Source organism: Euleptes europaea, chromosome 18 (assembly GCF_029931775.1).
Source record: "Euleptes europaea isolate rEulEur1 chromosome 18, rEulEur1.hap1, whole genome shotgun sequence".
In the NCBI taxonomy this organism is placed as follows: Eukaryota; Metazoa; Chordata; class Lepidosauria; order Squamata; family Sphaerodactylidae; genus Euleptes; species Euleptes europaea.
In genome coordinates this window covers 12,425,955-12,452,702 of record NC_079329.1, presented here as the reverse complement: position 1 = coordinate 12,452,702, position 26,748 = coordinate 12,425,955, and the positions used below count along the sequence as shown (strand labels likewise).

The following is a 26,748-nucleotide window of genomic DNA, read 5'->3' as shown; positions in this document are numbered from 1 at the left end:
GGGATGTGAAGGTCACCGGAGTATGGGGTAATGGTCAGATAATGGATCTCACCTCATGGCAGCCGGTGGGTTATTTCACACGTACCTGTAAGGGCCTCGAGGTTGCTGAAAGCCTTCGTTTTGACTGGCCCAACTTGTGCTACAGCCTCTCACATGAACACATGAACACATGAAGCTGCCTTCTACTGAATCAGACCCTTGGTCCATCAAAGTCAGTATTGTCTACTTCGACTGGCAGCAGCTCTCCAGGGTTTCAGGCTGAGGTCTTTCACATCACCTTCTTGCCTGGTCCCTTTAACTGGCGATGCTGGGAATTGAACCTGGGACCTTCTGCATGCCAAGCAGATGCTCTACCACTGAGCCACAGCCCCTATCCCTCTCCTTCACTCTACCCTTCTTGAAGTAAGACACTATATCAAAAGTAAACCTGTGCTGTAATATGAAATCATCCAAATGGCAAATACAGCACGCTGGCAATATAACAAAAAACAATCTTATTTACACAAAATGTATTCAATAACACCAAGTAAATCACAACAAAAATACAGCTGATCTAGCTTCAAAGTACACACATTGTACAACTAACAAAACAACAACTAAGTTCAGGAATCTAGTCTTCCTTAACACACAGCTTTCTTCTTCAATAGTCCAATTCAGTTGCAGGTCAGCGTTCCAATAGCGGGTAAATTCGCAGGTAACAGGTCAAAATTGGATCACCGATAAGAATCAAGATCAATTAATCATAATCAGACGGAGATTCCGGATACAATTTCATCCGTTTACGCAGCAAGCTTCATCAGCCTACAGCAATAAATCAGTGCCATATATACATATCAAAACAATAAAACACATATATAATTTTGCTCGATTGTCATCAAATACAATATTTCTTACCAAAATATTTCTTCTCGAAGTAAGGCCATCATAGCCTCCACGTTTCCTGCGCCAAGGACGCCGGCGCCAACTTACCTGCCTTAGGTAGGGTAATTTTGCCTGCCTCAGAAAGCATATTGGGGGGATGTACCGTTGAAAGACAACAAATAGCCATTTATTTAGTTTATACTATGATATTATTATTACCACCATCATGAAGTAAAAACTGGACTGCCATTTGGATTTTCTGCCTTGGGTACCAAAATGCCTACGATCAGCTCTGTCTAACACCACCAAGGAGAAAACACAGCAAAATGATGCAAGGTATCCCGCAGCCTGGAAAAGGAAGGAAATTCCTTTGTTTCTCCTGACAGAAGAGGCATAGAGTGGAATCTCCCAGCCCTCACACTGAGGGAAAAACTGCAAAACAGGGAGGACTCCTTGGTTTGCAAGCTTCCCTCAGGCTTCGCACAAGATCTTGATCTTCTGCAGGGGGGAGGCATGGCACCTCAACAATCTTCCTTGCTTTCAGCTGCAAACTGAAGGAAAGCAAGCGGGAAGCTGCTTACTTGAATTTAAGCTCAAGATTAATTTACTTACTTCATTTATATCCTTCCTTTCCCTCCTTTATCCTTCCCTTTCTTCCCTTGTCCTCCTTTCCGTTCATTTTGTCCTCACAACAATCTTGCAAGGTAGGTTAGGCTAATAGTGTATGACTGGCTCCAGGCAAGCTTCCCTGGCACAGCGGGCGTTGGAACTGTTTACTTTACAACTACTATTTAGCCCCCCTCCCCTGCAAAAAAAACCTCACTTTCCTGCGGGTGGCCCATTTTTCTGCCCACTGTGCAAGTGCCCGGTCATTATGCCGTTGCTCGTTGTGTGCCGTTACAGCGAGTGACAATGGCCGACACAGCACTTGACTATAAAAAATGTTTGTACCCTTGTTTCCCCCAATAATTTTTTAAGGGAGGCCTTAACAGTTCCCATTTTGCAAATAGGAAAGCAGACCTGATAGTGACTGACTTAAAGCTGGTCAGCTTGGGGGTTTGAACACAAGTCCTCCGTGGGCTGCCTCCGGTGACTTTAAGAGCTCCCATTCAAGTAAATCGTCCAAACCTTAATTTGGGGTACAGAGCTCATTCAATATGTGTGGTATAGTGGTTAGACTGTGGTACTAGGATTTGAGAGTCCCAGATTCAATTACCCACCCTGCCATGGAATTTTGCTGGGTGGCCTTGGGCCAGTCTTGGGTTGCCAGATCCCTCTTTGCCACTGGCAGGAGGGTTTTTTGGGGGGTGGAGCCTGAGGAGGGTGGGGTTTGGGGAGGGGAGGGACTTAAAATGCCATAGAGTCCAATGGCCAAAGCAGCCATTTTCTCCAGGTGAACTAATCTCTATCGGCTGGAGATCAGTTGAAATAGCAGATCTCCAGCTAGTGCCTGGAGGTTGGCAGTCCTACTGATAAAGTCTTGTACAAAACCCTTTCCTGATATGTAAGGCCCAGTTAAAAAGTCACATGGCCATTTCTTTTCTCATGTAGGACAGATTGATCTCGGACACATTACAATACAGAGGCTTTTAAGAAAAAGGAACTGAGCAAACTGAATCTTCTCACCCAAAAGGGTGGGTTCTGTGTTTGTGCTTGTGGTAAGGAAGGGAATTAAGGCCCAGGAAAAAGGATTTGCCCAAATCTCCATCCTGTGGTAGCAATAAATCCATCACATACAGAGTTTCTTGGCTCCCACCCAAGTAATCAGCATCCACAGAGCAAACTTTAGTAGAAGCAGATGGTTCCCAAATGGCCCTCGCCCTGACCTGCAAGCAGCCCCTATGTCAGTGAAACCTCAGTCCCCAAGAGCCAACGTTCCCCCATTAGTTACCTCAGTCATCTGGTTATCCCCCAGACCTGCCAAAGACACCACCCAGAGTGGTCTGTCGTCACCCGCACTAGTTTCCTATCCATCAGTTTGGGTGTACCTTTGTGCAAGAAATCTGGGGCTTATGTGATATTAGTCCGCCCTCTGGTGTCTTCATCTAGACTTGCAATATCTGCACTTTCCATTTATTCATAGTGTTATCACAGATGATACCAAAATTGCTTTTTGCGTTTCTTTATTCTGAAATGTATTAATTACACTCCCACATGAATACTAACCAAAATGCTCATTTTTAGTGCCCTGGGCAAAATTACCATATACATGTACAATTACCATATACATGTACAAAATTACCATATACATGTACATTCATGATGACCCCAATTGGGCGGAAAGGGGGGGATACAAATGTTGTAAATAAGTAAACAAAAATAAATTGTCATGATTTGAGTCTAATTTTAAGTGATCCCTCAGTCCCTTGTCACAATTATAAAGTCCTTAATTCTCATCGTACACATCTAAGGAGTCCTGAGATGCTCAGATCTGAAATACAAACATCTGAAGACATCTCAAGTTTTCACTTTTCTTAGAAGTGCACAGTTGTTGCAAAATAAACCTTACTTCAAAATACTTGTTTCATGATAATAAAAAACATGAAGTTTTATAAGGGGGGGGAGAGGACAGAGATTAACTCCATTTCACAATAAAGGTCCCCATCTGACCATAAAACTTTGCTTCATGTTATAGAAAGATTAATGTTCCTTATTGTACTTCTCATTTTTAGGTTTGTTTAGCTTGGAAAGGAGGCGGTTAAGGGAAGACATTATAGAGGTCTGTAAAATTATGCATGGTTTGGAGAGAGTGGACAGGGAGAAGCTTTTCTCCCTCTCTTGTAATACTAGAATGCGGGGTCATCTCCTGAAGCTGGAGGGTGAGAGATTCAAAACTGATAAAAGGAAATATTTCTTCACACAACGCATAGTTAAATTGAATTCTTGCACTGCTCGTGGTTCAGAATCATCAGCCACTTATGCATGGGAGGTTTTGCCTTGGATTTGCCATTCTGTGTGTGTGTGTGTTTGTGTGTGTTAAGTGCCGTCAAGTCGTTTCCGACTCATGGCGACCCTATGAATGAAAGTCCTCCAAAATGTCCTATCTTTGACAGCCTTGCTCAGGTCTTGCAAATTGAGGGCCGTGGCTTCCTTTATTGAGTCCGTCCATCTCTTGTTGGATCTTCCTCTTTTCCTGCTGCCCTCAACTTTTCCTAGCATGACTGTCTTTTCCAGTGACTCTTGTCGACTCATGACGTGACCAAAATACGATAGCCTCAGTTTAGTCATTTTAACTTCTAGGGTCAGTTCAGGCTTGATTTGATCTATAACCCACTGATTTGTTTTTTTGGCAATCCAGGGCATCCGTAACACTCTCCTTCAACACATTTCAAAGGAATCTATTTTCTTACTGTCAGCTTTCTTCACTGTCCAGCTTTCACATCCATACATAGTAATAGGGAATACGATGGCATGAATTAATGTAGCCTTGGTGGCCAGTGACACATCCTTACACTTCAGAATCTTTTCTAGCTCCTTCATGGCTGCCCTTCCCAGTCTCAATCTCCTTCTGATTTCTTGGCTGCAGCCTCCCTTTTGGTTGATGGTGGAGCCAAGGAATAGAAAGTCTTGAACAATTTCAGTTCCCTCATTGTCAGCCTTTAAAGTTGTGCAATTCTCCTGTGGTCACGGTGCACCCATCTGAATTCTCAAAACTCTGCATGGGGGCTTATTGTTGAGTTTTGAGAATTTGTATGGGGAAAATGTGCATCTATTTTTTATATAATTTTTTAATTAATTTTTATAACATAATACAAAAAAAACAAAAAACAAATACAATAAAAAGAATTAACATAAAAATACAAAAGAGTATCTATCTATACTTATTCATACATTTATAGTTAGAAAATTATAAAAATCAAAAAGATAACCCTCCACCCACCTTAAGAAAGTGACCCATCACCCAACTTCCACCTTAAGAAAGTGACCCATCACCCGACTTCCGAAGAAGTGTCTTAACAGTTTTAAAAATATCTATTAACAATAAAATATAAAAATATTAAAAACTAGTTTCTATAACTCACTAAAGTAGTAAAATCCATTTTTGCCAGTTTATCCCAATATGTGACGGCCTTTGCCCAAGTTTTTTTTATATTCTTCCTTCTTTTCCATGTAGGAATTCAGTTAGTCTGGCCATCCTCATATACATCCATAATTTCTCTCTCCAGTCACAAATTGAAGGTTGTATTCACTTGCTTCCAAACTTTGGCTATTGCAATTCTTGCAGCAGCAAAACTATATTGACAAATAACGCTATCATTATTAGACATATTTTTTTGTGGAATTCCCAATAGAGTTGGCCTATTTCGAAAATGTGCATCTAGAGTGGCAAATCCAAGGCAAAACCTCCCATGCATAAATGGCATCTACTATTAACAGCGGGGTAAATCTAGGGATTCCCTTTAGCTAGTGTGTTTATTGATTGAGGGGTCCGGGAGCCACTGAGCTGGGCTTCCTACCGAAACAAAGAGGAGGCGAGCCACTTTCGGCCTGAACGCCCCCTAGTGGAAGAACTTCCATTTGGGTGCGCTCCCAAGGGTGCGTGTAGGAGCTTGGACCCGAGCGCTGGTTGCACGGCCACAGGGAATGTCGGGCGGGCTCCTAGAAGAAACCTGAGAGTTCATTGAACGAGCCCCCTGTCAATATCGAAACGGAGGCGCCTATTGGCTGCGGCGGACGCACATGCAAATAACCAGAGAGGGAAATTTGTTTCCTATTGGCTCTCGGGCCAAGCTGCCAAGAGGAATCCCTTTTTTTTCTTTTCTCCTATTGGTTATGCGGTTTGCGTGGGCGGGATGATCCTTTCAGCGCAGGGCCGAGCGGCTGCGGGAGGGAGGCGCCGCCGCCGCCGCCGGGGACCCCTGCTTTCTTCCCCAGTGGGGCGCTCTGGTCACCATGGAGGACGGAATCTATGGTAGGGCCCTCCTAAGACGCTTCTATTGGGGAGGGGTGGTGGTGGAGGAAGGTGCCATTGTGAAAGGCTCCCAGTAACTCCCATTTGGAAAAGCGGGTGGGTGGACTGAGCCATTCTGTGCAACGGGGGAAGTCGCTCCTTCCCAAAGAGGGGTGGGGTTGGAATGAACCAGAGGAATGAAAAGGGAGGAGGTTATGGGTGGGCGATCTCATTGCACACAGAGGGGGGGGGGGATCAGGACTAGATCGATGCAATGACAGGCATGTGATGTGACCTGTGCCGTTCTCTTCTTTGAGGTTTTTTTTTTTAAGACAGTACCATTCCAGAGGAGGGGGAGCTTAGACTGTACCTTTGCAATAAAAAGAATGAGCTTGTCCATGCCGAGCCTGTTTCTAACGCACCCAAATGGAAGCTCTTCAATTAGCGGTCCCTTGAAAGAGGCTCTGCCTGCCGCAGGTTTTAATGGGAAATCTGACCTAATTGAACACCCAGGGAAAACCCAGAAAGGGGCCTTCCCTCAAATCACCAACATACGTATGTATGTGACATCAAGTCACAACCAACTTAATGGCAACCCTTGCAAGAGGCTTTCAAGGCCAGCAAGAAGCAGAGGTGGTTTTGCCATCGCCTTCCTCTGCAGAGTTATCCTTCCTTGGTGGTTTCCCATCCAGGTGGTTTCCCATCCTGTCAACTTCCAAGATCATAAGAAAAGGCCCTGCTGGATCAGACCAAGGCCCATCAAGTCCAGCAGTCTGTCCACACAGTGGCCAACCAGGTGTCTCTAGGAAGCCCACAAACAAGACGACTGCAGCAGCAACTGCCTGTTCTCCTAAGCACCTAATATAATAGGCATGCTTCTCTGATCCTGGAGAGAATAGGTATGCATCATAAGGACATAAGAAAAGCCATGCTGGATCAGAGCAAGGCCCATCAAGTCCAGCAGTCTGTTCACACAGTGGCCAACCAGGTGTCTCTAGGAAGCCCACAAAAAAGACGACTGCAGCAGCATTGTCCTGCCTGTGTTCCACAGCACCTAATATAATAGGCATGCTCCTCTGATACTGGAGAGAATAGGTCTGCATCATGACTAGTATCCATGGACAGCCCTCTCCTCCATGAACATGTCCACTCCCCTCTTAAAGCCTTCCAAGTTGGCAGCCACCACCACATCCTGGGGCAGGGAGTTCCACAATTTATCTATGCATTGTGTGAAGATCAGACAAGATCAGGCTATACCTCACCGCCTTCCTTTCCCAAATCTCTCTCTTACACACCACACGCACAAAATTATTTTCTGCTGGCAGGAGTTCGGCTCATAGTAAAGGCTCAGAGGCAGCTGAGCTTTCCAGTCTTTGGTTCTTGTAGGTTATCCGGGCTGTGTAACCGTGGTCTTGGAATTTTCTTTCCTGACGTTTCGCCAGCAACTGTGGCAGGCATCTTCAGAGTAGTAACACTGAAGGACAGTGTCTCTCAGTGTCAAGGGTGTAGGAAGAGTAATATATAGTCAGAAAGGGGTTGGGTTTGAGCTGAGTATTGTCCTGCAAAAGTATTGTCCTGTAAGTATCAAGATAATGTGCTAATGAGGGTATGGTATGTTAATATGGAACCATTGTATCCTGAAGTGATCTGTTAATGTGTGTAATCCATTAACAGATCACTTCAGGATACAATGGTTCCATATTAACATACCATACCCTCATTAGCACATTATCTTGATACTTACAGGACAATACTTTTGCAGGACAATACTCAGCTCAAACCCAACCCCTTTCTGACTATATATTACTCTTCCTACACCCTTGACACTGAGAGACACTGTCCTTCAGTGTTACTACTCTGAAGATGCCTGCCACAGTTGCTGGCGAAACGTCAGGAAAGAAAATTCCAAGACCACGGTTACACAGCCCGGATAACCTACAAGAACCAATGAACTCTGACCGTGAAAGCCTTCGACAATATTTCCAGTCTTTCTTCCCAACCCTCTGCATAGGAGCGCTTATGCCTTGAAATATTTGTGAATATTGAGGAGGGGCTGTGGCTCAGTGGTAGAGCATCTGCTTGGCATGCAGAAGGTCCCAGGTTCAATCCCCGGCATCTCCAGTTTAAGGGACTAGGCAGGTTGGTGATGCGAAAGACCCCTACTTGAGACCCTGGAGAGCCAGCAAGAGGGGCCGTGGCTCAGCAGTAGAGCATCTGCTTGGCATGCAGAAGGTCCCAGGTTCAATCTCCAGATAAAGGGACCAGGCAAGTAGGCGATGTGAAAGTCCTCTGCCTGAGACCCTGGAGAGCCGCTGCCGGTCTGAGTAGACAGTACTGACTTTGATGGACTAAGGGTCTGGTTCTGTATAAGGCAGCTTCCTGTGTTCATGACTTCAAGTGGTAACTACAGGGTGGGCTGGATCCCAACTCTTTTTGTGGATAGCTACTGGAGAGGAGCGTTAGGTTTACTGGGCAGCTTCCCACTGCTGGCAATGCTTGAAATCCTGCCCCAGTCCCAGCCTAAAATCAAGTTGTTATCGATGGAATGAATTTGGGAGCTGTCCCTTGCTGATTCCTTATTAAAGCGCCGCTTAGGTCGGTTTTCCCATTGAAACTAATGGGCAGACGGAGCCTCCTTTTGCTCCAAAGGCCCTTTTCGGGGAAGTGTTTCCCTTTAAGTGCATGAGAAAAGGTTATGTGCAGGCCTTGGGTGGGACAAACCGGAGGTCTCATTGAATGCGTCCCCTGTCAATATCAGCGCGGAGGCGCCTATTGGCTGGGGCGGACGCACATTCTAATAACGAGGCAGGGATGTGTTTCTTATTGGCCCTCGGGCCGAGCCGCAAGAGATATCCCTCTTTCCCATTGGTTCGTCTGTCTGCGTGGGCGGAACGTTCCTTTCAGCGTACGGCCAAGCTGCTCGGGGAGGGAGGCGCAGCCGCCGTTGGGAGCCCCGAAGAAAGGAGGAGAGAAAAACAGTGGGGGAGTCTCGCCTTCCCCTCCGGTGGGGCGCTCTGCTCGCCATGGAGGACGGAATCTATGGTAGGGCCCTCCTGAGACCCTTCCATTGGGAAACGTAAAGTGTGGGGGGGAGAGGTGGAATGTACCATTGTGAGAAGCGCCCGGTAACTCCTATTGGAAAAGCGGGTGGATGAACTGAGCCGTTCTGTGCAATGGGGGAGGCGAGGCCGCTCCCTTACAAAGAGGGGTGGGGCTGGAACGAACCAGAGGAATGGCAAGGAGGGGTGTGTGGGTGGGCGATCTCACTGCGCCGAGACGGAAGGGGGGGCACAAGGACTAGACCAATGCGATGACGGGTGTGCCATGTGACCTTTTTGTCAATTTCTGCCACTGTTCTATGAAAGAGGATTTTTTTAGGCTGTACCATTCGAGTGGGGGGGTAGCTTGGGCTGTACCATTGCAGTCAGAGGGGTGAGGCTTCCGCTTGTGCAGAACCAGCTAAGCCTATTTAAGCCAAGTCTTTGGGCACGTCCCTTAATGATGCCCCCACGTGGAAGCTCTTCAACGGGGGTGGGGGGTGGAGGAGGCTTCGAAAGGCTTTTGTTTATTGAAATGATACAATGAATTATAATGAATTAGAAAACAAATACAGAGGGGATTATATGGATACTAATTTGATAGAGCAGGGGAGAGGGGAAGTCAGAAAAAGTCAATGCTGATTAGTTTGAAATTGTTTTATTTTATGTAACTCTGAAGATGACGATATTGAAATTGTATGTGACTTAATAAGAAAATAAAATAAATTTTTTTTAAAGAAAGGCTTTTGCCTGCGGTCAGTCTGAATCATAGAGTTGGAAGGGACCACCAGGGTCATCTAGTCCAACCCCCTGCACGATGCAGGAATTTCACAACTACCTCCCCCGCACACACACCCAGCGACCCCTACTCCATGCCCAGAAGATGGCCAAGGTGCCCTCCCTCTCATCAACTGCTTAAGGTCATAGGATCAGCATTGCTGACAGATGGCCGTCTAGCCTTTGCTGAAAAACCTCCAGGGAAGGAGAGCTCACCACCTCCCGAGGAAGCCTGTTCCACTGAGGATCCGCTTTAACTGTTAGAAAATTCCTCCTAATGTCTAGATGGAAACTCTTTTGATTTAATTTCAACCCGTTGGTTCTGGTCCGACCTTCACTCGGCACCCTCCTGACTCAAGTGCAGCTTTTGAACCCCCAAATAAGGATAAAGTAGCAAGGGGCATCCTCCAATTCACCCTCCGTTAGGAGTAGGGGATTTTGTACCGCCGCTTCATGCAGGAATGCAAACTTCGGCAAGCTTTAATAGTCTGTGTGTGGGGGGGGTCCTCTCCAAACCCCACCTTCCACCCCCTCTCCATTATCCCCGAGCGCCAAGAGGGTGTGTTTTGGGCAGGAATATCAGAGAGATGATAATCGCTTCCGTGGGATTTGGCTGCTCTTGTACACCACGCCAGCATGGTGTAGTGGTTAAGAGCGGTGGTTTGGAGCAGTGGACTGTAATCTGGAGAACCGGGTTCGATTCCCCACTCCTCCACATGAGCGGTGGACGCTAATCTGGTGAACCGGGTTGGTTTCCCCACTCCTACACATGAAACCAGCTGGGTGACCTTGGGCAAGTCACTCTCTCTCAGCCCCACCTACCTCACAGGGTGTCTGTTGTGGGGAGGGGAAGGTTTGTAAACTGGTTTTATCCTTCCTTAAGTGGTAGAGAAAGTCAGCATATAAAAACCAACTCTTCTGCTTCTCTTCGATCCCCTTCTTCTTCTCTTCCATCCCCTTCTTCTTTTTCTTCTCTTCCATCCCCAGCTGCTGTTCTAGTATGTGGTGGTGAGGGTAAAGCCTCCGATCGCGAGCCTCACCCTAGGCGGTGGTTTCCATGACCACCACAAGGACAGGCTGTCATCATTTACCACTCCCAATCTTCTCCTCCTCCCTTGTCTTTCCAACACAGTGCCTCCAGACCTGACTCCTGAGGAGAGGCTGGAGCTGGAAAACATCCGCCGGCGGAAGCAGGAGCTCCTGGTGGAAATTCAGCGGCTGCGAGATGAACTCAGCGAGGCCATGAATGAGGTGGAGGGGCTGGAAGCCAATGAAGGAAGGTGAGATTCCCTGCAAGTGCACCAGTGCGTGCCCAGAGGCGGCTCCATATTGCTTCATGGAGAGAGATCCCTCTGCCCGGAACTGATTCTTGCTGCAGAAAAAATATTTTTAAAGAACAGCTAACTCCAATCTCTGGGACATCTCTGCTCAAACTACGGGCTTTCTAATCTTGAAGCCTTCTCGCTTGGCATTACTTAATACTTTGGGACATTCCTGACTTGAGCAGAACCGTCAAGCTGTCTGTCTTTGCCCACATTTTCAGTTCTTGCCTGCAGCAGCCTTTAGAGACCACTGTCAATTCACACTGAAAACCCCACAAAACCCATCTTTTTATATGGAAGGTGTATGGTTCTTGGGGCCCTGACTTGGATGTCCCAGGCTGGCTTGATCTTCTCAGATCTCAGAAGCTAAGGAGAGTCAGCCCTGGTTATTACTTGGATCGGAGACCACCAAGGAATAGCAAGGTCGTTACGCAGAAGAAGGCAGTGGCAAACCACCTCCTCCCGTCTCTTGCCTTGAAAACCCTATAAGGGGGAGATAGCTCTCCCCTCCCCGACAAAACACCTTTACGTGGGCAGCTAGGATGGAGAACGTTTTTGGCTTACCAACCTCCCTGCAGTCTGGGGTTGTGTAGTCCTGGGAGGACTGTACCACAAGCGTTGTCTGGAAGTTTGACTGAATTTTAGATGTTTGCATGCACTTGCTATAAAAGTCGAAAGATTGACATGTTCTTTATCTTGTGTAGTAAAACTCTTCAGAGAAACCGGAAGATGGGGATGGGCCGCAAGAAATTCAACATGGATCCTAAAAAAGTAAGCACATGACACATGAAGCTGCCTTATACTGAATCAGACCCTTGGTCCATGAAAGTCAATATTGTCTACTCTGACCGGCAGCAGCTCTCCAGGGTCTCAGGCAGGGGTCTTTCACATCACCTACTTGCCTAGTACTTTAATTGGAGATGCAGGGGATTGAACGTGGGACCTTCTGCATGCAAAGCAGAGGCTCTACCACTGAGCCATGGCCCCTCCCTATAAGCATGGGGGGAAACTGAATGATGGGACTTTTGGGGGCCCTTGGGACGGTTTTCTTAATTGCGCTGTTGAGAATCACTATTCCTGCGTTTCCTGGGAGTGAGGTCACATTGGAATGACAGCACAGAGGGGGAAAGCCAGTACCTCAAAAAACTCCGAGAAGGGATACTCCGTGGATGGTGGGGGCATCTTTCTGCCCAGATGCCTGGCAGGTCTGACCCATCTCTGTTTTCTCAAGGGGATCCAGTTCCTCGTGGAAAATGAACTGCTGCGCTCCACCCCCGAGGACATTGCTCGTTTCCTCTACAAAGGAGAAGGACTCAACAAGACGGCCATTGGCGACTATCTGGGCGAGCGGTGAGAGGGGGTGGGGCAGTGGGGGGCAAGGAGCAAGAAAGGATGGGTCAGGCTTGGGAGCCAGCTAGAAAGAGGTTTATTATATAAACAATTTATTTGTTTATTAGTTTTATACCCCACCACCCCCTCGACAAGCAAGGCTCAGGGTGGCTTACAACAAATTAAAATGCAATTCAGTGGGCAATCTTAAAAGCAATAGTGGGAGAGAGGCAAGAGTTAGGCCGTATTTGGGCTGGGTTTGCTTGGGCTGTCCTGCTGGAGACCACTAGGACAAAATATCACTGTTTAATACTTCCCTATATTAAACCGGGGGGGGGGGGGACACACAAATCAGCAGGTTATAGATCAAATCAAGCCTGAACTGACCCTAGAAGCTACAATGACTAAACTGAGGCTATCGTACTTCGGTCACATCATGAGAAGACTGGAAAAGACAATCATGCTAGGAAAAGTTGAGGACAGCAGGAAAAGAGGAAGACCCAACAAGAGATGGATTGACTCAATGGCCATCTGTCAGCAATGCTGATTCTATGACCTTCGGCAGTTCATGAGAAGGAGGGCCTCTTGGCCATCTTCTGGGCATGGAGTAGGGGTCACTGGGTGTGTGTGGGGGAAGTAGTTGTTAAATTCCTGCGTTGTGCAGGGGGTTGGACTAGATGACCCTGGTGGTCCCTTCCAACTTTATGATTCTGTGATTCAATCAAGGAAGCCAGGGCTCTCGGTTTGCAAGATCTGAGCAAGTCTCTTAGGGATAGGACGTTTTGGAGGACATTGATTCATGGGGTCGCCATGAGTGGGAAGTGACTTGATGGCACTTAACACATACACACACACACATTAAAGAAAGCAGGCACAGCATGCAAAAATCTGGGCTGGAATTCTGGTGTGGTTGTTTTATGTTTTTTTTGGGGGGGGGGAATCAACGTAGGGGTGCATTCAAAAATGTAGTGGTGCAGTTCTTCCTACTAACTCGTTCGGCTGCATGCCATAAACCAGGCCTGAGTAGCGTAGAGTCAAGTCACTGGGGAACGGGTGTTGGTTGGGCTCGTTCCTAGACGGGTACAGATGGTGTTGTCAGGTGGGCCAAGGGGATCCGCTTCGCTTTAACCTTCTCTCCCCACCTTTATTCAGAGAGGAGTTCAACATTGCCGTGCTCCATGCCTTTGTCGACTTGCATGAATTTACTGACCTCAACCTCGTGCAGGCCCTGAGGTGAGTCTCCGGATCCCCAGCCCTTTTTCCTGATTTGGACTTTTTTTTAAATTCAAGCTGCTGACCTAACTGCTCTCGCCAGGTCCCCAACGTGAATCAGCCATTTGCTCTTCGAATACAAAAGCCTTTTTTGGCATTAAAAGAGAATCGTACAGCGTTTACAGTAAAATCATGATATAAGAGCATGCAAATACCATACGATAAAGTTTGCTATAAAATCATTTTTATAAGAGCATACAAATTCCAGTAAATTGGTTACTTGATTATTCAATCCTGACTTAACTGTTGTGTGCTGCAGAGCAACAATCACACTGTCTAATTATGAGCTGAAAAAAACCTTGACACTGAGTCAATAATTATTGGCTCCTGTGTGGTCATGAGGTGGGGACACCTTAGATTTGGCAGGTAACCATTCCCTATCAGCAAGTAACGAGTCTGTGAGATTAGATCGGCCACTCTTCTTGGAAAAGGCCTGCAATTTTCCTCCTCTGTGCATCAACCAGTCTTGCAGCGGCCAACAAATCAAAACCAAGCCCTGGTTTTGTTTGGGTTGATTTAAAAATTATGACTGCAGTTCAACAGGAAATGTTCTGGTACAGAAGGAAGGTTTCTGTTTAAGAGAGCCAGTGGGGTGTAGTGGTTAGGAGTGGTGGACTCTAATCTGGAGAACCGGGTTTGATTCCCCTCTCCTACACATGAAGCCAGCTGGGTGACCTTGGGCTAGTCACAGCTCTCTCTGAACTCTCTCAGCTCCACCTACCTCACAAGGTGCTTGTTGTGGGGAGAGGAAGGGAAGGTGATTGTAAACCGGTTTGATTCTCCTTAAAAGGAAGTGAACTGGATTTGTTTCCCCACTCCTACACACGAAGCCAGCTGGGTGACCTTGGGCTACTCACAGGTCTCTCAGCCCCACCTACCTCCCAGGGTGTCTGTTGTGGGGAGGGGAAGGGAAGGTGATTGTAAGCCGGTTAGATTCTCCCTTAAGTGGTGGAGAAAGTCGGCATATAAAAACTAGCTCTTCTTCTTGTGACCAAACCTCTTTCTTTGCCTGTTTGTGGCATGTCTCCCTCGCCCCCAATCCAGACAATTCCTATGGAGCTTCCGATTGCCAGGAGAAGCCCAGAAGATCGACCGTATGATGGAGGCCTTTGCCCAGCGGTATTGCTTATGCAACCCGGGTGTCTTTCAGTCTACAGGTACTGGGTTGCGTGCAAGGGGGGTGGGGGTGGGGGAATGCTTGTTCAGAACAAGACATGCTGGGAGCCAGTCATCTCTAGGATTGGAATGAATTCACTGCTAATCTAAGTAGATCAACCATAAACTCATCTGCACTAGCTGTCGAAGCTGGAGCAGTGTGGGCCAGGTTATCCAGGTACCCCCTGGCGACTAGCGAAGGGGGGACTTACCAACAGCAAAAGGAGGCCTAGGCCGGCAATGTGGTGATGTTTTTCCAGCGCACATTGCAAGGGACATCAGCACAGGGACACTCTGTTATCTTGGCAAAAACTCTTATGATAGAAGTCATTTTTACCATAGACTTTTGCCCAAATACCAGAGCTTCCCTATGTCACCGGTGGAACCGGAAGCAGCATTGCCATGTTGCCAGTGACGCAAGCCTTGGCCTCCTTTTACTGTTGGTAAATCCCCTGCCAGTTACCTGATTGGCGCCAGGGGGGAGAGCCCCAGAGCAGGGGTCCCCCCGCCTCCAGTGGGGACCTGGCAACCCTAGTGTGGACACCAAGCATTTGCAACACATTTCTCATCTTTCCTGTTTGATGGGTTGGCCAACTCAGTAGCTTTAATAAATCGGGGTGGTGACTTTTCCCCTCACGTGGAGCTGCAGGGGCAGGGGAAAGCTGCACCTGTTGCGTTTCTGCCTGTCACACAGGAGCCACAGCTGGGGAAGGCACTGCGAAACCTGGCTAGTCTGTGGTTTGAATTGTATCCCACGGTAATGTTTTGTAGTAGGTTGGAGAGATGTACATTCTTCTTCTTGGTCATCCTGCCCTGAAAAAAGATATGCATGCAAAAGTCCTCAGTATCCAGCAGCAGGGGCGTAGCCCCTTCCTGCCTGGAAATGTAACTCACTAGCTAGCCTTAACAAAACCACTGTCTCTCAGCCTCCGAATCACAACAGTGTTTATCGCTGGCCTATCTTAGAGGGCTGTTGTAACAGTTGATTATGTGATTGGTGAGAAACAGTAAAAAGTTTGTTTAGCCTTTTGGATGAAGTGAGTGCCATAGTACTAAAACATCAGTCAGAAACCCATAACCTCTTCAGTCGATTGAACCAACAGCAGCAATATCCTTAACCATAAGAGGGTATATCAACAGGCAACTGGTTGGCCACTGTGTGAACATACTGCTGGACTTGATGGACCTTGGTCTGATCCAGCAGGACTTTTCTTATGTTCTTAAGTGGCAAAGGTCACAGGGGAAAATAATCAAGATTCCATCCGCACTAAGCGAAAGTTCAGTTTTAATCCCTTGAGCCCAAAGGCTTTGCCACCCTACTAAAAACCATAAGAGAGGCAGCAAAGCAAGATTTAAAAAAAACAAACACAAACCTTTTCCTGTTTGTGTTCTTTCCCCCCGCCCTCCCAGATACCTGCTACGTCCTCTCCTTTGCGGTGATCATGCTCAACACCAGCCTCCACAACCCCAACGTCCGCGACAAGCCCACGGTTGAGAGGTTCATCACCATGAACCGCGGCATCAACGACGGGGGGGACCTGCCTGAGGAACTGCTGCGGGTGAGAGGCTGGAAAAGGACACGCGAGGCCCCCGGCCTGGATTGATGGGCCCGTCGGTCTGGCCTGGGGCGCTTTTCTGGGTGACGAGGAGGCCCCCTTCCATGCATGTTTCCACCTTCTCAAAAGTCCACGGCCCTCTTGTGAGGAAATTTTTACATTCTCCTCTTTTTTTTGCGTGTAACGCTTGTACCGCCGGCTGGCAGTTGGTATCTATGATGTGCACATTTGTTGCCGTTTGGGGGATAATGGCTGTCCTGAATCCTTAGACTCTTGCTCACCCGCTCCCCTTGCTTAATTATCTTTATTTGCCTCCGCTGTCGGGGACAACGTGGTCTCGGTTGCTGTGCCAAACGCACGTACGTGTGCCCATTCGCGCACCCTTTATGCTTGCCTTGGGAAGGGGAGTGGTCTGCCTGTAACTCCTCCCCCTTGCTCCCCTCCCCTCAGAACCTCTACGACAGCATCCGTAACGAGCCGTTCAAGATCCCCGAGGATGATGGGAACGACTTGACACACACTTTCTTTAACCCTGACCGGGAGGGCTGGCTCCTCAAACTGGGTGAGAGGTGGCCCCCCTTTAAACGCTACGGCCTTTCCCCTTCCATTCCCGGCTTCCCTTGCCCTTGCCCCCCCCTCACCACCGCTCCCCTCCCACCCCCCACCCCGCGATTCTTTGCACGTTCTCTGCGCTCTCCTCTCTTCCCCCCCCACCCCACCTGTTGTGTCATTTGAAGCATGACCTCTCTCTCCATCAGATCAAAGGGATCCTCCTGAAACCCGCCCTCGTATCCCTCCCCTACAGCCAACGCATAAAAGACCTGCTGGGAATCCACTGCTCATCACATGACAAGGATCTGGTGAAAACCAGTATCCTCCCTCCCTCCACCCACCTCCTCCCCCTCCCATCTCCCCACCGCTCCTCGTTGAGGTGGATCTCCTCTGACGGATGATGGGAGGGGTCTGCTGGGATCTGTGTCATCCGCCTTGAGCCCAAGTGAGAAAGGCAGGCTGTGAATAACATCTATAAATACATATTTGGGGGGGAGGAGTTCCCCCTGGAAAGTGCGGATCTGTTTGAAGAAGTTTGTGCAGGTCATTGAAGCCCCGTCCCCTGACTACTGAAAGACTTGTCCATCCCTTATCTGTGCCATCTTTCCCCAGGCATCGTTGACATGATTTCATGCCAATGTTATTCAGTCTTTAAGTATGTGAAACTTGAATTTTTTAAAAAAGATGGACTTCTTAGGATGCTAAAGACTGTATCTAGTACCACATTCAACGCTGACGCTTATTCGGTCCATAGTCTTACACATTCCCAAATAGGGATAACTCAACAACAACAACAGCAACAAATAGGGATAACTCTATTAGTTGTAGGGTGACTTCTACCAAAGACGTACAGATTGTTTGATCGGTACTCAACCTTCTCATCATCTTAAAATGACAGTTGCCAAATTACTTTGCTGCATACCTGTTCTCTCTAGTATCAGAGGAGCATGCCTATTATTTTGGGTGCGGTGGAACACGGACAAGATGGTGCTGCTGCAGTCGTCTTGTTTGTGAGCTTCCTAGAGGCACCTGGTTGGCCACTGTGTGAGCAGACTGCTGGACTTGATGGGCCTTGGTCTGATCCAGCAGGGCCTTTCTTACGTTATGTACTTAAACCTGGGAGAGGGGCTGATCCCCCTTTGGATAAAATTCTTGCAAGTGGACCTCCCCAGTCGACAAGGTCTTCACCAAGCATGACATGAAGGTTTTGTACCATCAACTTCAATGAGGGTAGAAGTTCCATCTTGGTTGTCTCCTTCCACTGACAGTTTGGCGGCACTTGGGACCACTCGGAGCAGAGGGCGCTACAAGTTTAGAACTGGAAACGAGGCATTTCTACTCTTACAGGAGAAGAAGCGGAGTTACATTAACACCGTAGCTTGGTCACTTCATCCTCTCTGGCCTGAATTGGGGCACCAGAACGATACAGCCGAGGGTTGCAGAGGGGCTAGGAAAATTGTATCATGGGCCACCAACCAGCCAGCCCTGGCTTAGAGGCAAGTGGGTCGAAAGTGAAGGGGAAGGAGAGGCGGTCCGTGTGGCCCCGCAGCATAGTTTTAAGGTAGGCGCCAAGAGACACGACAGAGAAAAAGGGCTGCTTACCCCACTGGCTGCCCACACAAACGGAAGGGGTGAAAACACACCCCTCCTTCCTTAAAGCTAGTTCAAAGGTTGTGAGCCTGGGGCTCCAGTTCCTGGCCCAGTTAAGACGCCAGCGGGGGGACAAGCTAGGCATGAATTTTCACCTCCCTTAGCATCTGTCTGTGCCTCTCTAGGAAAAACCTATCGCCGACCTGCAGGCGGTGGCAGCAGAAGCGATTGGCTCCCACGCTGCTCGAGAGCCAATCACGTCCAGCCCCACTGCCTGCAGTAGGGCGATAGGTTTCCATGTGACGTGGCCGCATTGAGGGAGCCCAGCCATTGGCCCATGTGACTTCTCTTATTCCCCCTCCCCCAGTAAAATTAAACCATCCCTTCCCCTGCCTCCCCACCCCATCCCAGTGCCCCCAAATGCCTGTGTCTGTGTCGGAGGATTTTTGATTTGACCATGTACTTCTACCTTATGTTGATGTAACTTGTTCTCCTCTTTCTCTCTCTCTCTCTCTTCCTCCTCCTCTCTCTCTCTTTCTCTCTCTTTCTCACCCCCATTCTCTCTATCCTGGCTCCCCTGTCCCCGCCTCTCTCTGCCCCCTCTTCCCCCACCACTGCTGCCCCGCCCCCCTCTCTCCTCTACCGTCCCACGGCGCGGACTACATTTGTTCCACTGTCTGAATACTGCCCCCAATCCAGGAGGTAGGTGAGAAGGGGGGGCATATGCGTTTGAGCTGAGAGCTGGGGGGGCGGCGGTGGTGGGGGCACGATAACTTGGGGTTAGGAGGGCTGGGAACGAATTGTGCTGGATTATCCAGAACGGGTCCAGTGGGTTAGAGATTGACGGTGGGGCTGAGTTTCAGGTTAGGATCTCTTTTTTGTTGAAGAGGTACAGAATGAAAGGGGTGGAGAGATAAAGCATGTATTTGTTTAGCGGGATTCAAAATTGAGCGATTGCGTGGGCGGGATGGAGAGTGCAACTCAGGTTCTCCCAGATTGGCCTTTCCTAGGGGTACAACAATTTGTCCAAAGCAGCATAGGAGAAAATGGAATCCATCTCCAGACGGCCCATTGCCTGAAGCCAGCAGCTGGCAGTGCCCATAAAGTAAATCCACAGTTGTAAAAAGATGCTCCACGGATTCTTATTTTAGGAAGGTAGGGCGCTCCCTAGTAGTCATCGCTTTGCAGCTGGGGCTTGATAGAGAATCATTCAGTTGGAAGGTCTAGTCTAACCCCCTGCACAATGCAGGAAATTCACAACTACCTCTGCCCCCCACACACACCCAGTTACCCCTACTCCATGCCCAGAAGATGGCCAAGAGGCCCTCCCTCATAATCTGCCCAAGGTCATAGAATCAGCATTGCTGTCAGATGGCCATCTAGACTCTGCTTAAAAACCTCCAGGGAAGGAGAGCTGACCACCTCCCAAGGAAGCCTGTTCCACTGAGGAACCCCTCTAACTGTTAGAAAGTTCTTCCTAATGTCTAGACGGAAACTCTTTTGATTTAATTTCAACCCGTTGGTTCTGGTCCGGCTTCTGGGGCAACCGAGAACAACTTGGCACCATCCCCTTTATGACAGCCCTTCAAGTACTTGAAGATGGTTCTCATATCCCCTCTCAGTCTTCTCCTCTCCGGGCTAAACATACCCAGCTTCCTTCAACCTTTCCTCATAGGACTTGGTCTCCAGACCCCTCACCATCTTTTTTTGAAAACATCGCCACCCCATCCCACTGGGGTTGCCAGGTCCCTCTTCGCCACTGGCGGGAGGTTTTTGGGGCAGAGCCAGAGGAAGGCGGGGTTTGGGGAGGGGAGGGACTTCAATGCCATAGAGTCCAATTGCCAAAGCGGCCATTTTCTCCAGGCGAACTGATCTCTATGACCTGGAGATCAGTTGTAATAGCAGGAGATCTCCAGTTAAGTACCTGGAGGTTGGCAAGCCTACATCCCACCCAAGACTCTTGGGGCAGTTGAGAGGCTAGCCTCTTTATTGTGGCCCACACCATCTCAGATTGCACTAGGGGGAGGAGGTTAGGGATGGTCACATATTATTTTTGCAGAAGCCCCTGCAAAACAGGAAGCCAGCACAAGAAGCAAAAGGTGTGGGGTGGGTGGGCGTAGAACCTTTCGCCTTCCTGTGCAAGTTTCCTATTTGCATTGAACATTGATGCAAAGAAACGTTCAAAGCTGGAATCCACCCCACACACACAATCCAAAATGGAGCGCTCCATGCAGTCACCTCCTGGCATCTCATTCTCCTGTAAGTAGGGTTGCCAACCTCCAGGTACTAGCTGGAGATCTCCTGCTGTTACAACTGATCTCGAGCCGACAGAGATCAGTTCCCCTGGAGAAAATGGCCGCTTTGGCAATTGGACTGTATGGCATTGAAGTCCCTCCCCGAACCCCGCCCTCCTCAGGCTCCGCCCCAAAAACCTCCCACCGGAGGCAAAGAGGGACCTGGCAACCCTACCTGTAAGTGTGAACTAGGCGTTAAGGTGCCGCAAACCTTGTGTGTGTTGTGTTCCTCTAACAGTGTAACGTAGCGAACCCTTCCGGAGTTGGTTGTCGTGAGTGACCCCTGTGCTCTTTTTCTCCCCTTTCCAGTCCTGCCCTGTTTGCTTGCTTTAATTGGTTTATTTTTTTAACTGCATCTTTTATTGCATTGATACGTTTTCGTTTTGTTTTTCGCTAAGCAAGACTTCCTGCTTCAGGCTAGGGAAGGGTTACCAGCCGAAAGAGAATGCATTAAAAAAAAAACTAAACTCCACTTTCGCTTTCAGGAGGGCGAGTAAAGACCTGGAAGAGACGCTGGTTCATCTTGACAGACAACTGCCTCTATTACTTTGAGTACACTACCGTTAGTACCGTTTCTCTCTTTCCCTCTTCCCCCTTTCCACCCCACTCTCCCTTCCCAGCATCATAGAATCCAAGAGAGCCGTCCAGTCGTCCGCTATACAGGGGCATCATGTGGGCAAGAGATGAGGGCTTAGGTCTGTTTAGCATGGAAAGGTGGTGGTTAAGGGGAGACATGATAGAGGTCTATAAAATGATGCATGGTATGGAGAGAGTGGACAGGGAGAAGCTTTTCTCCCTCTACCAGAACGCGGGGTCATCTTCTGAAGCTGAAGGGTGAGAGATTCAAAACTGATAAAAGGAAGTATTTTTTCACACAGCGCATAGTTAAACTGTGGAACTCCTTCCCCGGGATGTGGTGATGGCTGCCAACTTGGAAGGCTTGAAGAGGGGAGTGGCCATGTTCATGGAGAAGAGGGGTATCCATGGCTACTAGTCACAGCACTGGTGTGACTTCACCTCAAGATCATTGCCCTGTGCTTTGGTAACATCTGTGTTAGACTACCATAGTGCATTATTTGCAGGGCTGCCTTTGGAACAAAAGTCTGGGGAAACTTTGGAACCCGGCTTGCTGGGAGGTAAAGTGTAGACGACTGGGGAACACAGTGTCAAACCACCACGTAAACATAGTCTGCCGAGTAAACATCGGGATGTGACGTCACCCCATGGGTCAGTAATGACCCGGTGCTTGAACAGGGGACTACATTTACCTTTATATTGTGTAAGGCCCTGGTGCAAGACAGATGTGGGTAGGGTTGAGGGGAGAGACAACACAATGTCCAGTTTTGCTTGGATCAGCAAGACCATCTGAAGTCCCCTCCCTGCCCCCTTTAATGTTGGCCCCATGTTGGGATCACAGATCTCCCAAGTACTGCACATTGTTGGTGAAGCCAAGGGATCAAGAGGTTCTGTGCTATACATTAGCTCACAGGGAAAAGAATTTCCAGCTCCCTTGTCTAACTGCAAAAGAAGAGCAATCTACATTCATAGGTTCAAGCTGCAGCCTTTCACCAGCTCCCAGGCCCATCTAGCTTTATCCCATATCTATGATTCTTTGGGCCTCCAAATGATCAGTTTTCTCCTGTTCCAGTTTTTTTTTTAAAAAATAAATTTATTCATAGGACAAGGAGCCGAGGGGAATCATTCCGCTGGAGAATCTGAGCATCCGGGAAGTGGAAGACCCACGGAAACCGGTGAGTGGCATTGTGCTGCCTTTTTGTTTGTTTCCGCATGAACAGTGGATCGGCCTGATGCTTGCATTTCAGAGCAAGTGTGGGATAAATTCTATACCTCTTTGATAGGGTGTTGCGGAGCAGGTCCAGGGGTTATAACACTTCTCGGCCTTTTCGAAGCACTCTTTAAGCAGTTTTCATTGCATTAATCCCTGGAAGAAATCCAGTACCACAGGGGTGTGGAACCTGTTTTCTGCCATGGGCCTTTTGGATATTTATAAAATCATTCGCGGGCCATACAAAATTATCAACTTAACAATTAGCCTGCTGTGTTTGGTCAAACATTTAGCCAAAAGGCATGACTGGAGACGGCTCCGAGTGTCTGCCACGTAGAGCGACTTGCTTTTGAGCTCTGCCGTCCCCAGCTGGGCCCGAGAGATTCAGGCAGGTCAGCAAACACAAGATGGAGTGAGCAACAAGCCGCTTGGGGCTTGTAGGCGAAGGAGCCTGGTCTAGTAACGCCCTGGTCTGGCACTTTCCCGCCCTATGCGTCTTTTGCAGGACTTAGAGGGGAAAGGACTAGAAGGGAAATGGGGTACCGACCAAGCCCCAAGCAGGCAGCTGCCCAGATGGATACTAGTCATGATGCATACCTATTGTCTCCAGGATCAGAGGAGCATGCCTATTACATTAGGTGCTGTAGGACACAGGCAGGACGATGCTGCTGCAGTCGTCTTGTTTGTGGGCTTCCTAGAGGCCCCTGGTTGGCCACTGTGTGGACAGACTGCTGGACTTGATGGGCCTTGGTCTGATCTAGCAGGGCCTTCCTTATGTTCTTAAGATCTGCAACTGGTTCTTTACAGAACTGCTTTGAGCTCTACATTCCAAACAACAAAGGCCAGCTCATCAAGGCCTGCAAGACTGAAGCCGACGGGCGGGTGGTTGAGGGAAACCACATGGTCTACCGCATCTCTGCGCCCACCCAGGAAGAGAAGGACGAGTGGATCAAGTCTATCAAGTGAGTGCAAGGCAAAACGTTCCTTTTGGGTGGGGTGGGGGTTGGAAATCCCAGCGTTGGGTTCTTCTCTGCTCACTTTTCTGGTTAGGCCTCACCTGGAGTACTGTGTTTAGTTTTGGGCACTGCAGTTTAAGAAAGATGTAGACAAGCTGGAACATATCCAGAGGAGGGCAACAAAGATGGTGAGGGGTCTAGAGACCAAGTCCTATGAGGAAAGGTTGAAGGAGCTGGGGATGTTTATCCTTTTTCCTTTCCTTTTATCCCTTAGAAGCTCCTTGATCCATTGATCTTGAGCAGCATATATAATATATAATAACATATCCTGCGAGAAGCCCAACAATGACAGTTTCTCATCTAAGATTTTTTGCCATGAGGATTTAAAAGGGTCGTGCTTCAGAGAAGCTAGGAACCCCTCAGTGCTAAAGCACAGTTCAAGGTGTAGTTTAAAGGCGGCTAACCATGCCCTAGCTTCAAGTGACATTTGGCCAAACTCGGAACGAAAAGTAACGCCAGCAACACATCGAGGGGCGTTTAGGAGTTTTTGTAAGAACTGAAGCAATGGATGATCTATAGATTCATTAACAACTGTTATCCAGATGGCAACACCAAAAAGAATAATTGCGATAATTTTTAGATTAAAAACCTGAATAGCCGCTGGAATATATTTGCCCCCTTTGGTGTGGAAAAAGGTGACAATAGCACCAACCCCAGATTTAATTTTGTTGGCTCTGTTTATCCTGAAGAGGAGAAGACTGAGAGGGGATAGGATAACCGTCTTGAAGGGCTGTTATATAGAGGATGGTGCCGAGTTGTTTTCTGTTGCCCCAGAAGGTCAGACCAGAACCAACGGGTTGAAATTAAATCAAAAGAGTTTCCGGCTAAACATTAGGAAGAATGTTCTAACAGTCAGAGCGGTTCCTCAGTGGAACTGGCTTCCTTGGGAGGTGATGAGCTCTCCTTCCCTGGAGGTTTTTAAGAAGACGTTAGATGGCCATCTGTCAGCAATATTGATTCTATGACCTTAAGCATAGAGAGAAGGGGCTGTGGCTCAGTGGTAGCGTCTCTGCTTGGCATGCAGAAGGTTCCAGGTTCAATCCCCAGCATCTCCAGGGACTAGGCAGGTAGGTGATGTGAAAGACCCCTGCCTGAGACCCTGAAGAGCTGCTTCCGGTCTTAGTAGACGATACTGACTTTGATGGACCAGGGGTCTGATTCAGTAGAAGACAGCTTCATGTGTTCATGTGTCCAGCATGCTTGTCTGTTACACCACCACAGGAGAGGATGCAGTACAGACAGGAGACCCTGCCCTTTCTCCGCACCTCGCTGTTTCCCGACGGGTGACGTGACTCTGCCTTTTCCTCCTTTCTCCCAGAGCTGCCGTGAGCGTCGACCCATTCTACGAGATGCTGGCCGCTCGTAAGAAACGGATTTCTGTGAAACAGAAACAGGAGCAGGCGTGAGGTGGGGCTGCTCCGGCGTCTCGCCCCTCCCTCCCCCAGCGTACCTCCCTGCCCTTCTCCTCCCCCTTCCTGGTCCTACTGCCGAGCCCACCTGCCTGGAGCGCCATGAGACACAACCGCCCCCATCCTTCCTCGCCCGTCGTGGATTATCTGACTGCAATGCAGCTGTGCCGTTCTGACGGCTCGCCAGCACCCCCCCCCAACACCCCCCCTTCTCGTCTCCAGAGCTTCCTCTTAGCCTTTTAGGATTTGCCTCTGGTGGGGCCTTGGGAGCCGTGGGTTTGTGTAGAGAAAAGGAGGAGTCGTTCCCCGTCTAGGGGCGGCTTTGTAGGCTGTCGGCAGACATGAGCCGAGGGCTCAGAAGGCCAACCGGCGCCTCACCCCACCTCGACTTCCAGGGTTACGCTCCTGGACCCTGCGCAAGGGACATTTTCCACTAGGCTGGACCATCCCACTCCTCCCCCGCTTTTGAGCCAGTTTACACGTTTGGCGAAAAAGCATGTGGTAAAGGCAGTGCCGGGCTTGTTATCACACCAGGACACAGATGGGGGGAGTTGCACGTTCGAATGGCTCCCCTCTATGTTCGAGCGAAAATCTCGCATGCTTAAAACGATTGCGTCAAGTAGAAAGCTAGGCTAAAACCCTGACAAGCTAGCTTTCTGGAACTGCAAAAGGATCCTGCCTACCCTGAGCACCGGAAGGGAATCACCCGTCTAACCAGATGCCCTCCTTAACTCAGAGTAGAAGGGACCCTCCCGGGAAGTGATCAGGGGTCTGTTTTGACCTGGGAGAGTATTCCAGCATCCGATTTCCCTCATCTGCGTTCTAATGTGGCGCAGTCATAGGAGAACTGTCCACGCCACATGTTTTCTCCTGAGCATGTAGGTCGGCTCCTTAGAGTTCATTGCCAAACCAACTACACTGTGTTTCCGAGGAACCGGTGTCCTGGCCCTGACCGACAAATACGAACCGGGGCTGTGCCGTGCCTGTTTGGCGGCGGTTCTGCGAAAGGAAGTCGAACGTACTGACAACCAGCAAGAGGTGGCAGAGAGCCGGACAACTACGGACACCCAAAACAGAGAGCCGGACAACTACGGACACTGTTTTGAACACTTGGTTCCTCAGTCAGGAACGCCCACGGCCCGTTTGCGCAACTGACAGTTCTGATTCTTCCCAGCAGGGGGCACCGTCGCCCCCACCTCGTTTATTCCCACTTTCTGCTGTATGGGAGAAATCGACCACTCCCCCCCACACACACACATTCCTATGGATTCAGCGAGACATCCTGTCTGAAACGGATCCTGTTTTCCGCTGAGCGTCCTTTTCTGCTCAGAGACTGCCTTCAGAGGACTACTCTTGGAGTTGTTTTCAAATATCCTATTTATTTTAGTTTTTGCCCCTAGATTGATAGATCTGTATGCCAGAGGATCTGGAAGGGTTAGGATCTGCCCCTGAGCCTGTTGCACAGACGAGGAGATAATGCCAGAATTATGCCTGGCGGGGAACTTAAAATTAGAAACACCTTCACCTTTCCACACTGTTCCCAGCGTTAAGCTATTACTTCACCTGAAAGCAGTTTTGTCTAATACTAGTGAGTTACTATTGTACATGCTCGTGACTAGACAGGAGTGCTAATGGGTGGATTTTCCCCTACACACATACATTTTCCCAATGCCTGTTTGTGTGGGCAGTAGGCATTCACAGCTATGTTCGTGATAAGAAGGACAGAAGCGGAGAGGTAGGGGTTCCAGATTAGTTAGACCAAGGCTCTTTTATTTTAAAAAAGTAAATGGGCCTGAGATCATATCATCCGAGCTTTTAATAGGCTTTCTCTAAATTCGTATGTGCAGGTATTGTCCCTTCCATGTCACTAGCAGACCTTCAAATCTAGTCTTCCACTACT

The 26,748-nt window shown here is 48.7% G+C and overlaps 1 protein-coding gene across 2 annotated transcripts; it reads left to right on the top strand.

Moving 5' to 3' along the window:
* The first annotated feature begins 5,728 nt into the window (after positions 1 to 5,728).
* Positions 5,729 to 24,881, top strand: CYTH2 (cytohesin 2). 2 transcript variants are annotated; one of them, XM_056863182.1, is made up of 12 exons: positions 5,729 to 5,773; positions 10,700 to 10,847; positions 11,594 to 11,660; positions 12,121 to 12,239; positions 13,371 to 13,451; positions 14,535 to 14,647; positions 16,056 to 16,204; positions 16,652 to 16,763; positions 21,123 to 21,199; positions 22,317 to 22,388; positions 23,231 to 23,385; positions 24,758 to 24,881. In XM_056863182.1, the coding sequence occupies exons 1-12, from the start codon at positions 5,755 to 5,757 to the stop codon at positions 24,843 to 24,845; spliced, it is 1,200 nt and encodes a 399-aa protein (XP_056719160.1). In that variant the 5' UTR covers positions 5,729 to 5,754; the 3' UTR covers positions 24,846 to 24,881. The 2 variants fall into 2 exon arrangements, with proteins under 2 accessions (XP_056719160.1, XP_056719159.1); XM_056863181.1 differs by lacking the exon at positions 5,729 to 5,773 and adding an exon at positions 8,740 to 8,794.
* Positions 24,882 to 26,748: the final 1,867 nt, after the last annotated feature.

Coding starts and splice junctions, on each gene's coding strand:
- CYTH2 (XM_056863182.1), top strand. Junction 12,240..13,370: donor GGCGACTATCTGGGCGAGCG/GTGAGAGGGGGT, acceptor ACCTTTATTCAG/AGAGGAGTTCAACATTGCCG. Junction 22,389..23,230: donor TGGAAGACCCACGGAAACCG/GTGAGTGGCATT, acceptor GGTTCTTTACAG/AACTGCTTTGAGCTCTACAT.